General features: G+C 41.9%; 2 protein-coding genes across 2 annotated transcripts; both read left to right on the top strand.

The window, feature by feature from the left end:
- The first annotated feature begins 455 nt into the window (after positions 1–455).
- On the top strand, positions 456–1433 carry LOC147312069 (olfactory receptor 2K2-like). Its single transcript, XM_086266039.1, has one exon. It carries the CDS (start codon positions 462–464, stop codon positions 1431–1433), a length of 972 nt encoding a protein of 323 aa, XP_086122165.1. The 5' UTR covers positions 456–461.
- A 7537-nt stretch (positions 1434–8970) lies between these two features.
- On the top strand, positions 8971–9955 carry LOC147312068 (olfactory receptor 10T2-like). Its single transcript, XM_086266341.1, has one exon. It carries the CDS (start codon positions 8984–8986, stop codon positions 9953–9955), a length of 972 nt encoding a protein of 323 aa, XP_086122467.1. The 5' UTR covers positions 8971–8983.
- The last annotated feature ends 7159 nt before the right edge of the window (positions 9956–17114 follow it).

Below are 17114 nucleotides of genomic sequence, written 5' to 3'. Positions count from 1 at the left end.
CATTCACAAGAACTTCTTACTGTCTTACTAGTGACTTCAGCAAACGTCAGAGAGCCTGATCATTATCACTGAAGCAACAATGATCTGACTGGACTACGAAGGACTACAAACGAAAAACAGAAAAAAACCACAACAAGTCCTAGACAATTATGTTTAATTGGCATAAATGTAAGAAATTCCTATCAGTATTATGAAGAAAGCATTTTTTAAATAAAGTTGTAAAACTTTTTAATATTTCTTTTTCAAGAACCTGCAGGTTTGTTTTATTATGTGTTTAGTACATGATACATATTAAATCCCCTGTGATCTTCCAAAGCTGTGAGCTTTCATTCCAGATCAATGATTGGCTGGTTTGAAATCCCAGCTCACGTGTTGCTGTTATCTGTACCTGATAGAGGAGAGAGGAGAACAGAGACCAGATACAGTGAGCGAATAAGCTTCACTTACATCTCTCAATCACAATGAATAATGTTTCTGTAATAACAATGTTTTTTCTTTCAGGTTTCAATGAAACAGTCAGTCACAGGTTTGTTCTCTTTTTCCTCAGTTTGTTGTGTTACTGCATCATTTGCCTGCTAAATGTTTCTCTCATTGTGATCATCATCTTGGACAGCAACCTCCATGAATCAATGTATATTCTGCTCTGTGTCTTTTGCATCAATGCACTTTATGGAACAGCAGGTTTCTACCCCAGATTTCTCTGGGATCTCCTCTCTGATGTTCATCTCATCTCATATTACGGTTGCCTTATTCAGAATCAGGTAGTTTACTCTTTTATCTGTGGTGAACTGTCGATTCTTGCACTCATGGCATATGACAGATATGTGGCCATATGTCAGCCACTGAAGTACCACTCTATCATGACAAAGCAAAGAGTCATAAGGTTTGCATGTTTTTTGTGGTTCACAACTTTCTGCATTATGGCTGTGAATACCTTTCTAACATTTAGATTGAAGTTATGCAGCCCGTATATTTCCAGACTCTTCTGTGTGAACTGGAGTATTGTTCAACTCGCTTGTTTCCCAGCACAAACTGCAATCAATGCTATATCTGCAAATATTACAATAATTATTTATTTGCTTCATGGTGCTTTTATAGTTTGGTCCTATATGTATATAATTCAAACATGTCTCAGGTCTATAGAAAACAGAGCAAAGTTCATGCAAACATGTGTCCCACATCTCGTCTCATTATTTACTTTTGTTGTGGCAGTACTTACTGATGTTATAAGTATGCGACTGGGTTCGAAAGAGTTGCCTCGGACCCTTCAAAACTTTGTAGCAATAGAATTTCTTGTCATTCCTCCTATTATGAATCCTCTGATTTACGGTTTCAAACTGACCAAAATTCGGAAAAAATTTTATAGTGTTGTTATTTTAAAAAGAACTAATTTTTGTTTTATTCGATCAGAAAATAGTTTCACACACAGCTAAGTGTCACACCCATTGTTTGACATCCATTTTAAAATAAGTCCAAAAAAATGTTTAATTTTTACTGAAATTTGTGTTTTATTTGGAGTTGTCTGAAAACATGTCTATTGATGTGAGCGGATATGACGTTTTATTATTTATCTGCATTTCCCAGATGATTTACATTTTGTAGATGTCTTTGCACTAAATGTATTTTTGATGGTCACCTGCCTAATTACCAAAAAAACACTGATATGTAGAAAGGCTGTAAATTTCACTCTCTTTCTTCTCATTACCGTTCAAGGAAATAACAGGCACCGTGGAGACTGCACATGTGAAAAGGATTAAAAGACAAACTGTTTTAGATGTGGCAGCACTATCAGAGTGTCAATCTATTTTGATATTATGCTGTCTTATAAATCTGATCCACAACCACATGGATGTGAAGCAGTTTTAGTCGTTTTCTCAGTTTTATCCTCTTTCTCTTCAACACTTATTGAAACAGTCAGAGGTTTTAGCAACTGGACCAGTTTTTGAATTTCTGCTTAATCAAACATGAAATCCGTTTTTACTTAACACTTGTACAATTAAATGGCTTTTCCATTGTTTGAAGGATTGAAAGTTGAAGCTGAAGATGTACTGTGCAAATCAGTTTTTCTACATGACAAAATGTTTCTTTTTACTGTATTAAGTAAAAAGAAATGAGAAATCTGTTAAATAGTAAGAAATAAATGTGTACAGTTGCAAAAAAAAAAAAAGATCTGGTAGCTCATTTCTCAGCAGCAGGTGAGGCCAAGAAGCACCACATCCCACACACAAACTACCAGCAAAGGCCTCCTCAATAGGCGTGTTCTCTCCCTGCTGTTCTTGACCCTCTAAACTGATTGACTAGAATGCCTTTTATTGTCACTATAAACACTCCTACCCAGTGCAGACATGTGGGAAAAGAAGAAAGGGGGGTGAGGTGCACAGTTCTGTGGCACTGTATACATATTGTAAATGGCCTGTATTTTGTAAAGCGCTTTACTTAGTCCCTACGGACCCCAAAGCACTTTACACATTCAGTCATCCACCCATTCACACACTGGTGATGGCAGCTACATTGTAGCCACAGCCGCCCTGGGGCGCACTGACAGAGGCGAGGCTGCTGAACACTGGCGCCACCGGGCCCTCTGACCACCACCAGTAGGCAACGGGTGAAGTGTCTTGCCCAAGGACACAAAGACCGAGACTGTCCAAGCCGGGGCTCGAACCGGCAACCGTCCGATTACAAGACGAACTCCCAACTCTTGAGCCACAATCGTCCCACTCCAAGTCCCCGCCCTCAGTGGCCAGCAGCTTCCTAACATCACTCATATCACTGAGCCCGTTCCACTGACTCTCTCTGGCAATCATTCCCAGACTATACAGCTGTACAGGGAATGCAGAATTATTAGGCAAGTTGTATTTTTGAGGAATAATGTTATTATTGAACAACAACCATGTTCTCAATGAACCCAAAAAACTCATTAATATCAAAGCTGAATGTTTTTGGAAGTAGTTTTTAGTTTGTTTTTAGTTTTAGCTATTTTAGGGGGATATCTGTGTGTGCAGGTGACTATTACTGTGCATAATTATTAGGCAACTTGACAAAAAACAAATATATACCCATTTCAATTATTTATTTTTACCAGTGAAACCAATATAACATCTCCACATTCACAAATATACATTTCTGACATTCAAAAACAAAACAAAAACAAATCAGCGACCAATATAGCCACCTTTCTTTGCAAGGACACTCAAAAGCCTGCCATCCATGGATTCTGTCAGTGTTTTGATCTGTTCACCATCAACATTGCGTGCAGCAGCAACCACAGCCTCCCAGACACTGTTCAGAGAGGTGTACTGTTTTCCCTCCTTGTAAATCTCACATTTGATGATGGACCACAGGTTCTCAATGGGGTTCAGATCAGGTGAACAAGGAGGCCATGTCATTAGTTTTTCTTCTTTTATACCCTTTCTTGCCAGCCACGCTGTGGAGTACTTGGACGCGTGTGATGGAGCATTGTCCTGCATGAAAATCATGTTTTTCTTGAAGGATGCAGACTTCTTCCTGTACCACTGCTTGAAGAAGGTGTCTTCCAGAAACTGGCAGTAGGACTGGGAGTTGAGCTTGACTCCATCCTCAACCCGAAAAGGCCCCAATCTTGAGATATTTCTTGGCCCAGTCTTGACGTTTCAGCTTGTGTGTCTTGTTCAGTGGTGGTCGTCTTTCAGCCTTTCTTACCTTGGCCATGTCTCTGAGTATTGCACACCTTGTGCTTTTGGGCACTCCAGTGATGTTGCAGCTCTGAAATATGGCCAAACTGGTGGCAAGTGGCATCTTGGCAGCTGCACGCTTGAGTTTTTTCAGTTTATGGGCAGTTATTTTGAGCCTTGGTTTTTCCACACGCTTCTTGCGACCCTGTTGACTATTTTGAATGAAATGCTTGATTGTTCGATGATCACGCTTCAGAAGCTTTGCAATTTTGAGGCTGCTGCATCCCTCTGCAAGATATCTCACTATTTTTGACTTTTCTGAGCCTGTCAAGTCCTTCTTTTGACCCATTTTGCCAAAGGAAAGGACGTTGCCTAATAATTATGCACACCTGATATAGGGTGTTGATGTCATTAGACCACACCCCTTCTCATTACAGAGTTGCACATCACCTAATATGCTTAATTGGTAGTAGGCTTTCGAGCCTATACAGCTTGGAGTAAGACAACATGCATGAAGAGGATGATGTGGACAAAATACTCATTTGCCTAATAATTCTGCACTCCCTGTATGTGTTTCAAGCTACACTCACGCTACTAGTTCTGGGTTACCCGTGGTTGCATCAACATAACCCTGTTATCTATTGGAAAAAACTCTTGAGCCACGATCGCCCAGTCATATGAGCAGGTCAATATCAAAAAATATCAAATATACAAATATTGGAAAGAAATAAATAGTTTATATTTACAGTGAGGTATTTGACATAAATTAAATATTGCACAGTGGTGGTAGTGTTTGTATATTCTGTGTATAGAGGGGAGGCTTGAATTGGGGGGTGAAACTGTGTCGTTGGTTCATGTGTGAGTTCAGGGTGCTCATGGCTTTTGCAAAGGAACTGTTCCTAAGTCTGTCAGTGTTTGTGCTGATGCACCTGTAGCGCTTCCCTGAGGGAAGTAGATCGAACAGGTCAAAACCTGGGTGGCAGCTGCCCTTGATGATGTTTGTTGCTCTGTTGAGGCAGCGGGTGAAACAATTGTCCGCCAAGGAGGGGAGAGGGCAGCCAATAATCTTCTATGCTGCCTTGATTACACTGTGAAACTTCACTCTGTTCCCATCTTTGAGATAAGTCTGACTAATGTGGTGTCTTCAGCAAACTTGATCATGATGTTGTTGTTGTGGGTCGAACTGCAGTCTTAGGTTTAGAGACAATACAGGAGGGGGCTCAGCACACAGCCTTGTGGGGAGCCAGTGCTCAGCATGCGAGTGGAGGAGAGATGGGGGCCAAGTCTCACAGTCTGGGGCCGGTTGGTGAGAAAGTCAAAGGCCAAGAGTGACCAGTTTGGTGAAGAGGATATCCGGGATGATTGTATAGAAAGCTGAGCTGTAATCCACAAAGAGCATCCATCCATCCATCTGCTTATCCGGGGCTGGGTCACAGGGGCCGCAGCCCTAGCAGAGAAGCCCAGACCTCCCTCTCCTCAGCCACCTCCTCCAGCTTATCTGGGGGAACACCAAGGAGTTCCCAAGCCAGCTGAGAGATAAAATCTCTCTAGTGTGTCCCAGGTCTGCCTCGGGGCCTCCTCCTGGTGGGACATGCCCGAAACACCTCATTCAGGAGGTGCCCAGGATGCTTGAACAACCTCAAATGGCTCAATTCAACGTGGAGGAGCAGCTGCTCTACTCTGAGCCCCTCCCGGAAGACTGAACTTCTCACCCTATCTCTAAGGAAGAGGCCAGCCACCCTTTGGAGGAAGCCCATTTCTGCCGCTTGTATCCGCAATCTCGTTCTTTCGATCACTACCCACAGCTCATGACCATAGGGGAGGGGAAGGACGTAGATCGACCAGTATATTGAGAGCTTCGCTTTTACACTCAGCTCTCTCTTCACCACAACAGACTGGAATAGTGTCCATATCACTGCAGCCGCAGCACCAATCCGTCTGTCGATCTCCCGTCTCTCGTCACTCATGAACAAGACCCTGAGATACTTAAACTTGGGGCAGGAACTCGTCCCTGACCTGAAGTGGGCACTCCACTCTTTTCCGGCTGAGGACCATGGCCTCAGATTTGGAAGTGCTGATTCATTCCCACTGCTTCACACTCAGCTTTGAACCGTTCCAAAGCGAGCAGAAGGCCATCACCTGATGAAGCCAACAGAACCACAAAGTAGAGATGAGATTCTGACAAACCCCACAAAGAGCTTTCTGACGTACTTTGCCGCTGCTCCAGGTGGCTCAGCACAGAGTGGAGAGCTACGTTGATGGCATCTTCTATGGATCTGTTCGCATGATTTGCAAACTGGTAATCACTGGTCTGATCCACAATGAAGACGAGTCCGCATAGAAACAGGATGTGGACCAGCTGTTCCACTGTTGCAGTCAGAACCACCCAGACCCAACCGTGGAGGTGGCAGTGAACCTTCAGACTCACCCTAACTATCCTCAAAAATAGAGTACTTACCGTGGATCACTTCAGATTCCTAGGATCCACCTTTCCACATGATCTGAAGTGGTCCCCACATATAGACTCTATCCAGAAGAAGGCCCAGCAGAGGTTGTGGTTCCTGCAGCAACTCAGAATTTACAACCTGATCTCTGAGACCATGGTTTTATGCAAAAAAAACCCTTTGATTTACTCATTTCTGGGCTGGAGGAAAAGGGGGTGATCGTGGTGCAACAATAAGGTTACATCACTCTGCAGAAAATTGGAAAAGCACCTGGGATGGAATCTTTCCATTGTGGAATAGGAAAGGTAGAGAGTGAGCAGGCGGCAGAGTAACAGGTAAGTAGCAGGTAACAGGTGCAAACAAGTCTTTTTTCCACAGAGTTACTAAGAGGCAAAGACAAAGCAACATTCACAAGAACTTCTTACTGTCTTACTAGTGACTTCAGCAAACCTCAGAGAGCCTGATCCTTATCACTGAAGCAACAATGATCTGACTGGACTACGAAAGACTACAATGAAAAACAGAAGAAAACCACAACAAGCCCTGGACAATTATGTTTAATTGGCATAAATGTAAAAAATTCCTAACAGTATTATGAAGAAAGCATTTTTTAACCCCTGGAGGGTCCTAGAAAAATGCATACACTATCGGACCTAGAGCCACAAATCGACCACGCCATGAAAAGTGCCATAAAATATCTATATATTAATATTTTTTTCCACTTTAAATTAGCCAATCTTTTAGACCTACTTCTCCTTGAAATATTCATATCAAGTTTTAATTACATTTCGCGGATTTTAACCCTTTATATCCCAGTTTCGTCACATGGCCGCACTGTTTTTTTAGCCCCAAAAAACAAAGAAATCAAATATTTCCCAAAAGATACAATTCCAAGGCCCGGACTCCCGAGTACCACCAACATTCGGAAGATGGCCCATTATTTGGTTGTAATGACCGTGGAATGGGAAATAGCGTTTATAATGGGTTTCAATGGGGCACAAATCGACCACTAGGACCAATAGTGTAAGTTTATCTGTAGCTTAGCCACTGAAGCTAATTTCCGGAAGTCATACTGAAATTTTAACAGTAAATGTGACCGAACTTTTTTTTGCAGACTTTCGCTATATTCCATTCAACACTGTGCAAATGGCATGTAATCGAAATTTGAAAATAGCCATAAATTGACCCAAGACTCTCTTAAATAAAGTTGTAAAACGTTTTAATATTTCTTTTTCAAGAACCTGCAGGTTTGTTTTATTATGTGTTTAGTAGGGGTGCAACGATATTCGTATCGATATTGAACCGTTCGATACAGTGCTTTCGGTTCGGTACGCATATGTATCGAACAATACAACATTTGTAATTTATTTTATCAACTTTCCTTCTGACGATGCTGTCTGTGTGGAGTGCTCAGTGAATCTGCGTTCGACTACTCCGCCTAGGCTGCACTGTCGAGCGCAGATCCACTGAGCGCTCCACACAGACAGCATAGTCAGAAGGAAGAGCGCAGGGCAAGCTAGCGAGACAGAAGTTAAGCTCTCTTTGCAACATGGACCTCCCCCACCCTCATTCAGATCTGGCGTTTGGAATTATTTTGGTTTTCATGTGACGTATGACCCTGAAGGTAAGCGCGTCATGGACTAAAGTAAAACAGTATGTTGGATGTGCCACGCAATGCTCAATTACATGGGTGGGAGCTAGTGTGTTAGCGCAGTTAGCTCGTTAACATGTTGGCCGTCTAGCCCCATGCACGGGGCTATCAGGGGTAGCTCGTTAACGGAGATTTGCCGTGTTGTGGCGTTAAGGTCATTTTAACGAGGTTAACCTGAAAGCACTAGTGGGAACACAACGAATATGACTGCACATCGACGTCCCGGGGCTAGCGATTTTTCCAGTCGGGCTACCAAAATCTATCTCTGCCCTGCCCGTCGGGCTATTGTAGGAAGGAAAAATCAATGCTTTTGCATTCTTTCGGAAATGTAGCTGGGTAATTATGTAATTGGCATCGGTGAGCCACTGTCAATATGTGACATATTGAAATCGAGTTTGAATTTGCGCTTGTTTTTTTGCTTTCACTTTGCAATCGCGTGAACTGTGTATAGAGAGCGACAGTACTGATTGGTGAGTGATGATAATTTGTGCACCAATTCCTCTGACATCGTCTTATCAATCGTTAGCTTACTACGCAAACATGACAAGTGAAATCTCCCGCAGCTTAAACATGTGAGAGGTTGATCGCGCAGAAAATCGCTGAGCTTATGTGAGTGCGGGTGTAAAAGCAGCAGGATTTATATTTCAGTTCTGCTGAGCCAAATAAGACAGGTCAGGGTGAAGAAGTGACAGCCAAAGAAAAGCTTACCACAAAACGGAAAAGTTATGACAAATCAGACTATAAGGCAAAAAGAAAGTGCAGCTTTATGGTTTCATGGACAAAAGAATTTCTGTGGCTGCAATATGATGAGCTAAATAACCAGGGCTGCACATAAGTGGTCCGCAGGTGCGCATTCGCTGTCAAAATAAAAAACACGCACAAGGGTTAGGGTTAAATTTAAAAACTGTACTTTTGAGTTAAAATATATATTTATAATTTTAATAAATGACAAATTAAAAAGGCATAAACATTTTTTTTTGTATCGAAAAAATATCGAACTGTGACACCAAAGTATCGAACCGAACCGTGAATTTTGTGTATCGTTGCACCCCTAGTGTTTAGTACATGATACATATTAAATCCCCTGTGATTTTCCAAAGCTGTGAGCTTTCATTCCAGATCAATGATTGGCTGGTTTGAAATCCCAGCTCACGTGTTGCTGTTATCTGTACCTGATAGAGGAGAGAGGAGAACAGATACAGTGAGCGACTAGGCTTCACTTAGATCTCTCAATCACAATGAATAATGTTTCTGTAATAACAATGTTTTTTCTTTCAGGTTTCAATGAAACAGTCAGTCACAGGTTTGTTCTCTTTTTCCTCAGTTTGTTGTGTTACTGCATCATTTGCCTCGTCAATGTTTCTCTCATTGTGATCATCATCTTGGACAGCAACCTCCATGAATCAATGTATATTCTGCTCTGTGTCTTTTGCATCAATGCACTTTATGGAACAGCAGGTTTCTTTCCCAAATTTCTCTGGGATCTCCTCTCTGATGTTCATCTCATCTCATATTACGGTTGCCTTATTCAGACTCAGGTGATTTATTCTTTTGTCTGCGGCGAACTGTCGATTCTTGCACTCATGGCATATGACAGATATGTGGCCATATGTCAGCCACTGAAGTACCACTCTATCATGTCAAAGCAAAGAGTCATTAGGTTTGAAAGTTTTTTGTGGTTCACAAATTTCTGCATTATGACTGTGAATGCTTTTCTAACATCCAGACTGAAGTTATGCAGCCCGTATCTTTCCAGACTCTTCTGTGTGAACTGGATTATTGTTCAACTCGCTTGTTTTCCAGCACAAACTATAGTTAATGGAATATTTGCAAATATTACAATAATTATTTATTTGCTTCATGGTGTTTTTATAGTTTGGTCCTATATGTATATCATTCAAACATGTGTAAAGTCTATAGAAAACAGAGCAAAGTTCATGCAAACATGTGTCCCACATCTCGTCTCATTATTTACTTTTGTTGTGGCAATACTTACTGATGTTATAAGTATGCGACTGGGTTCGAAAGAGTTGCCTCGGACCCTTCAAAACTTTGTAGCAATAGAGTTTCTTGTCATTCCTCCTATTATGAATCCTCTAATTTACGGTTTCAAACTGACCAAAATTAGAAAAATTTTTTATAGTGTTGTTATTTTAAAAGGAACTATTTTTTGTTTTATTCGATCAGAAAATAGTTTCACACACAGCTAAGTGTCACACCCATTGTTTGACATCCATTTTAAAATAAGTCCAAAAAAATGTTTAATTTTTACTGAAATTTGTGTTTTATTTGGAGTTGTCTGAAAACATGTCTATTGATGTAAGCGGATATGACGTTTTATTATTTATCTGCATTTCCCAGATGATTTACATTTTGTAGATGTCTTTGCACTAAATGTATTTTTGATGGTCACCTGCCTAATTACCAAAAAAAAAACCCCACTGATATGTAGGAAGGCTGTAAATTTCACTCTTTCTTCTCATTACTGTTCAAGGAAATAACAGGCACCGTGGAGACTGCACATGTGAAAAGGATTAAAAGACAAACTGTTTTAGATGTGGCAGCACTATCAGAGTGTCAATCTATTTTGATATTATGCTGTCTTTTTTTTTTTTTTTGTGTCCCGTTTGGATCTTTAGCCATCAGAATTGTTGTCTTAAGGCCAAGAAAGATGCCAAGCGGATTTATTTTACCAAGTGGATCATCATGGCCTTGCCATATTGGTCCATTTGATTGACCTTTATTATAATTATGAATTTATTTTATTTTCAGTTGCTACAAACGGGACAGACATGACTGGGGGATAGGACAGGGAGAAAGAATGAAAGAAAGAGAGGGAGAGAAAGAAAACCAAAGGGGAGAAGAGACGGTAAGAAGGGGGGAAGAAAGAAAAAAGCAAACAAACAAAGAAACAAAACACCTGGGTCACCTGTATGGAGAAAAAAAACAGAAGAGAAAGCAAACAACAAAGAGCAACATAATAAAAAAAACGGCACCATCACAATAAACTAGCTAGCAGTAGATATCAGTAGATACTAAATAATAAACGATATTGTGCAGCACGCAAGATAGACAGCGCACAATGTGCTTTGAGGCAGCAGCCAAGAAAGCTGTAGTCCGCGTCTGTGAATACCCGTGTGTACACCTGTGTGCATACCTGTGTGGATCAGCATGCTTGCATTCCAAAGGTTTCTCCATGTAACGATCTGCTAGGGAGTGTGGGGAGCCACAGCCCCGTCCTCCAGGGCATGAAGCAGGTATGGAGCAGGTCAAAACTCCAGACATCCAGAGGCCCCCAGAACACAAGAGACCAAGGAAGACCAACAGAGGGGCAGCCGCGCCATATTATGCTGTCTTATAAATCTGATCCACAACCACATGGATGTGAAGCAGTTTTAGTAGTTTTCTCAGTTTTATCCTCTTTTTCTTTAACACTTATTGAAACAGTCAGAGGTTTTAGCAACTGGACCAGTTTTAGAATTTCTGCTTAATCAAACATGAAATCCGTTTTTACTTAACACTTGTACAATTAAATGGCTTTTCCATTGTTTGAAGGATTGAAAGTTGAAGCTGAAGATGTACAGTGCAAATCAGTTTTTCTACATGACAAAATGTTTCTTTTTACTGTATTAAGTAAAAAGAAATGAGAAATCTGTTAAATAGTAAGAAATAAATGTGTACAGTTGCAAAAAAATAAAATACAAATCTGGTAGCTCATTTCTCAGCAGCAGGTGAGGCCAAGAAGCACCACATCCCACACAAACTACCAGCAAAGGCCTCCTCAATAGGCGTGTTCTCTCCCTGCTGTTCTTGACCCTCTAAACTGATTGACTAGAATGCCTTTTATTGTCACTATACACATGTACAAAGAGATTGAGAGCATCTCGTACCCAGTGCAGACATGTGGAAAAGAAGAAAGGGGGGTGAGGTCCACAGTTCTGTGGCACTGTATACATATGAGCAGGTCAATATCTATATTTACAGTGGGGTATTTGACATAAATTAAATATTGCACAGTAGTGGTAGTTTTTGTATATTCTGTGTATAGAGGGGAGGCTTGAATTGGGGGGTGAAACTGTGTCATCGGTTCATGTGTTAGTTCAGGGTGCTCATGGCTTTTGCAAAGGAACTGTTCCTAAGTCTGTCAGTGTTTGTGCTGATGCACCTGTAGCGCTTCCCTGAGGGAAGCAGGTCAAACAGGTCAAAACCTGGGTGGGAGCTGCCCTTGATGATGTTTGTTGCTCTGTTGAGGCAGCGGGTGAAATAAATGTCCGCCAAGGAGGGGAGAGGGCAGCCAATAATCTTCTGTGCTGCCTTGATTACACTGTGAAGCTTCACTCTGTTCCCATCTGGTCAGCTGCCGTACCTTACTTATAGGCAGTATGTCAGCAGGCTGTCAATGGACAGGTAAATGGTAAATGGACTGGTTCTTATATAGCGCTTTTCCACTCTTCTGAGCACTCAAAGCGCTTTACACAACTTGTGCATTCACCCATTCACACCCATTGGCACAAGCACAACTGACATTCACACTCCGATGAATGCATCGGAGAGCAATTTCGGGTTAGTATCTTGCCCAAGGATATTTGGCATGCAGACTAGGGGAAGCCGGGAATCAAACCACCAACCTTCCGATCAGTAGATCACCTGCTCTACCACCTGAGCTACAGCCACCCAGGTAGTAGAAGATCAGCAGCAGGTTGGAGTCCAGTTTGTGCTTCCTGGAAACCGGAAGGTGTGGACCCTCTCCAACCATCACTGTTGATGTATCGGGGGCCTAAGTCAGTGCTGTGCCACCTGAAGTCGACAATGATCTCTTTGGTTTTCATAATAGTCAGTGCTTGTTTTTTCTCTGAACACTATGATGTCGACTGGGGGTGGCTGTAGCTCAGGTGGTAGAGCAGATCGGAAGGTTGGTGGTTCGATTCCTGGCTTCCCCTAGTCTACATGCCAAATATCCTTGGGCAAGATACTAACCCCAAACTGCTCTCCGATGCATCCATCGGAGTATGAATGTGTGTGAATGTTAGCTATAAAAGCACTTAGAAAAATGTGCTTGTGCGAATGGGTGAATGCAAAAGTTGTGTAAAGCGCTTTGAGTGCTCAGATGAGTAGAAAAGCGCTATATAAGAACCAGTCCATTTACCATTTAACTTCAGGTCTTCCTCTCTGTAGTCTGACTCGTCTCCCTTTGAGATAAATCTGACTAATGTGGTGTCTTCAGCAAACTTGATCATGATGTTGTTGTTGTGGGTTGAACTGCAGTCTTAAGTTTAGAGACAATACAGGAGGGGGCTCAGCACACAGCCTTGTGGGGAGCCAGTGCTCAGCATGCGAGTGAAGGAGAGATGGGGCCAAGTCTTACAGTCTGGGGCCGGTTGGTGAGAAAGTCAAAGGCCAAGAGTGACCAGTTTGGTGAAGAGGATATCCGGGATGATTGTATAGAAAGCTGAGCTGTAATCCACAAAGAGCATCCATCCATCTGCTTATCCGGGGCTGGGTCACAGGGGCCGCAGCCCTAGCAGAGGAGCCCAGACCTCCCTCTCCTCAGCCACCTCCTCCAACTTGTCTGGGGGAACACCAAGGAGTTCCCAAGCCAGCTGAGAGATAAAATCTCTCAGCTGGCTCCATTCAATGTGGAGGAGCAGCGGCTCTACTCTGAGCCCCTCCCGGAAGACTGAACTTCTCACCCTATCTCTAAGGGAGAGGCAAGCCACCCTTCGGAGGAAGCACATTTCTGCCGCTTGTATCCGCAATCTCGTTCTTTCGGTCACTACCCACAGCTCGTGACCATTGGGGAGGGGAGGGACGTAGATCGACCAGTAAATTGAGAGCTTCGCTTTTACACTCAGCTCTCTCTTCACCACAACAGACTGGTATAGCATCCATATCACTGCAGCCGCAGCACCAATCCATCTGTCGATCTCCCACTCCCGTCACTCATGAACAAGACTCCGAGATACTTAAACTTGGTGTAACAAAGGACTGGACAGGCAGGGTTTTACTTGAGACACATGAAACACGTTATGGATCCTCATATTTCGGGGATGGACAGAAACCGGGTTAACCAGAGAGTCTATAACAAACGGACCAATGAAGGTGGGAGACAGTTTCTTTAACTCAGCTCGGAGCGGAACAAATCAGGTCCACAGCCAAACCTTTTGTCCCGGGGTGTAGGCAGGTGCGGGGGTCCGGTGACGGTCCACCAGGCGCTTATTGCGATCAGCTGTGCAAAGAAGGGCGGCCCTGGTGGCTCTCCAGGCACATCGACACCTCCGTAGATGCTGCTGGAAAGAGGGGACAAAGTGCTCACCTTCGACGGCCGGAAAGAGAGGTGTTCCAAAACATTGGAGAAGCAGTAATATTGTCATGTAGTGCTAAAATGCACCCTTTCAGTTTTGTTGACTTAGAAGTTAATTCATTTGATAAAGGTGCAAAAAGTTCATAAAATGTGATTATAAAATGTGAGGGATCTCATTACTCTGTTGAAGTATTAATGTTTTAAGAAGTTGATATATTTTTCTGAGAAATAATTCAAGTTGAAATATCTTAAAAAGAAGAACAGTTAAAAGCGAGGGATAAATATGGGAGAGTTAATCTTACAAGTTCATTTATTCTTAAAAGGGTAAATATAAGGTATATTTTCTGTTGCGCTACAACCTTGTGTGATGTAACTCAGAGGCGATTCTAGGATCAGAGATTTGGGGGTGCTGAGCACCCAGAGAGCTGCCCAGCCAGGAAAGATAAACCTGTCTCTGTCAGTCCCTGCATCCGTAAATGTTGTCCCGAGTTCTCTCTGACTGTCACTTTGGTGCATTTAAACCCCCGTTCCTCCCTGTCCTCATCGTCTGTTGTCTTCATCTCCGTTATCAGTCATCATAATTTTACCATCTCTGTGCAAGTCTGCAAATTTCTTTATTAATATAAGATTCTTAAATTCATCAAGTCTCTCTGTGCCTGGGTCCTCGTCACAAAACATGACATGACTGTTTTGTACATTTTAACACAATTTAATCCCACATTTGTGAAAGAAAAGCAAAACACTTTTTTGAAAAGTCTGTAACAAAACCATGAAATCTGATCAAGCTTATTTAAATGCTGCAAAAGAAGAATGGATTGGAATAGAAAAAATACATATCCTAACCTTAATTACTGGGGGAGAATTATGAATGATGCTCATAGTGAGTAAAAAGTAAACTGAGTGCATTTTTTGGACAGAGATTCACTTTTAATGTGTATGTATAATATAATACAGATACATAAAAAACACTCCCAAAACAGAATTATTGCAAATAAATTATTACAAATATTAATAAAAACTATAAAAATGGAGGCAACTTTTCCTGTGGTAGAATTTATACAATGTATGAAAAAAAATCTTTATTGCAGATACTAATTTTACTAATTTAATAATACTAATTTTGTGTTGTAAGATTTATGAGTTTCGTGCTTTCATAGTGGTACTTAGGAGAGCTTGACATTTTTATCAGGTGGTACACACTGTAAAAAGTTTGAGAAACACTGATAAGTTAAGTGTGTGTGTGCTTTTGGAAAACATTTAAAGCTGCTGTACAGAATCTTTGAAACAAGCTAGCTTAAAACATTTTTAGAATATAAACAGAGCATCTGCTTCTCTTTACAGCTCCTCACTCCACCAGGGCTCTTTGGCAGTTTCTGATAGTGTGCAAATGTGATGTACATACTGCGGCAGTCATACAGACAACTGGACGGTCCAAAAGTTGGCCTACCTATTACTGGCTGAGGTTTCAGTAGAGTTGTGGCTGAACCACATAAAAATATATCATTAATTTTAATCTCCCCAATCAATTACAATGTTATGTTGGAATGTTGTTAAAGAGGGTCAAAAATGTTTCAACCCAGTTTGTTTAGCAGATTCTGTATAGCAGCTTTATTATAGGGAGAACACAACTTCCAGATTGTATGTGTACTTTCAACCAAAAGGCAAATAACCAAACCACATGAACATCTAATAAAAGATATAAACATTGAAACACTGATCCAACATTGTTCTTGATTGACGGATCATTTGATCTTACACTTTTACCTGAACGTGGCTCCTTTTTTTGAAAAAACTTCCTTATATCCATTATGAACCTGGCTGTCTCTCTGTACACAAACACACAAACACACACACACAACAGGAGTTATAAGGTTAATGGGCATTCAGTCAGTTAGCTAGTTAGTATCCATTTCAAACAGGACAGTGGTAACAACAGTAGGCTACGGACAATTTTAAGTTTTAGATTTTAAAAAGGCTTTATACATTTCATGATGGTTGAGACATTGTATAACTAAAATAATTTGTTATACTTGAGCAATACTTGACTGAAAGATGAGTGATGGAAGAAGCATAGATAAAATAGTAATGTATGCACTCTGAACTGTGTGCATAGATTGGTTTTTGACCAGGACTGGATCATTCGAGATCTGAACCCTGTGGGTTCAGTGGCGAGCCAATCCCAAGAGAGTGACTGTAGACGGACCAGAGTACGGTGTGGCCAGCCGTGGGATCCATCTTCAGCGAACCTCAGGACTATAACTACATTCCTTGACACAGATAAGACTAACACTTTAAAAATCTACCCGGGTTGTCATGATCCTGGGCCATGTTGGCCCAGTATTCTTAGTTCTCATGTGTCTTTGTATTCAGTTCCCTGTTTAGGCTCTGTTTCCTGAGTTGCCCTGTTGTGTTGTTCCCTGAGTGCTTTCCCTTCATGGCTTTTACCCCCTGTGTGCCCCTCTGTGTATTCATGAGCCCTCGTCCCCTTTCGTGTTTATTCCGTGTCTCCCCTGCCCGTTATGTTGGTGTTCTACTCGTGCTCTCTCTCCTCCTGTCTGAACCTCTGTACTTCCTGTTTCACCTCTCCCGTCAGTGTTGTGTTCACTCCTGCCATGTCCCGTGATTATTATCAGTGTCACCTGTGTTCCCCGTGTGCTCCCACTTCCCTCGTTAACCCTCTGTGTATTTATGTCTGCGTCTCCCTCAGTTCTGTGTCGCGTTCTCCCTCATGTTGTGTGGATCTTCCTGTGTCTTCCTGCGAGTGTTAGTTTACTTTTTCCCAGTTAGTTCTGTATTTCCTGTATTCTGCCGTGCCAGCATTAAAGCTGTGTTTCTCGAGTTCATCCCCGTGTCTATGAGTTTTTGCATTTGGGTCCTGCCTGCCACACAGCGACCCTTGACACGGGTAGTGTTAGAACCAGTGGACAGAAACACACACACACCACACACAGACAGGGATCTCTAATTTAGAGGAAGCTCTTTAATTAAAACTCTTTGGAGAATTTCCTTAAAGAGGATGTTTGGTTTTGATTTTATTTTTGAGCCCTTTAATGTGCGTTTGTGCACTG

The sequence above is a fragment of the Aulonocara sp. 'chitande type north' Nkhata Bay genome, linkage group LG16 (assembly GCF_057382095.1).
Source record: "Aulonocara sp. 'chitande type north' Nkhata Bay isolate Kocher_YH1m ecotype deep benthic linkage group LG16, A_spYH_male_GT1.1, whole genome shotgun sequence".
Classification (NCBI taxonomy): Eukaryota; Metazoa; Chordata; class Actinopteri; order Cichliformes; family Cichlidae; genus Aulonocara; species Aulonocara sp. 'chitande type north' Nkhata Bay.
Note: the sequence above shows the minus strand (reverse complement) of the source record. Positions and strands in the feature narration are given on the sequence as shown.

Excerpts from the sequence above, each read along its gene's own strand:
- LOC147312068 (XM_086266341.1), top strand. The coding sequence starts at position 8,984 with ATGAATAATGTTTCTGTAATAACAATGTTTTTTCTTTCAGGTTTCAAT.
- LOC147312069 (XM_086266039.1), top strand. The coding sequence starts at position 462 with ATGAATAATGTTTCTGTAATAACAATGTTTTTTCTTTCAGGTTTCAAT.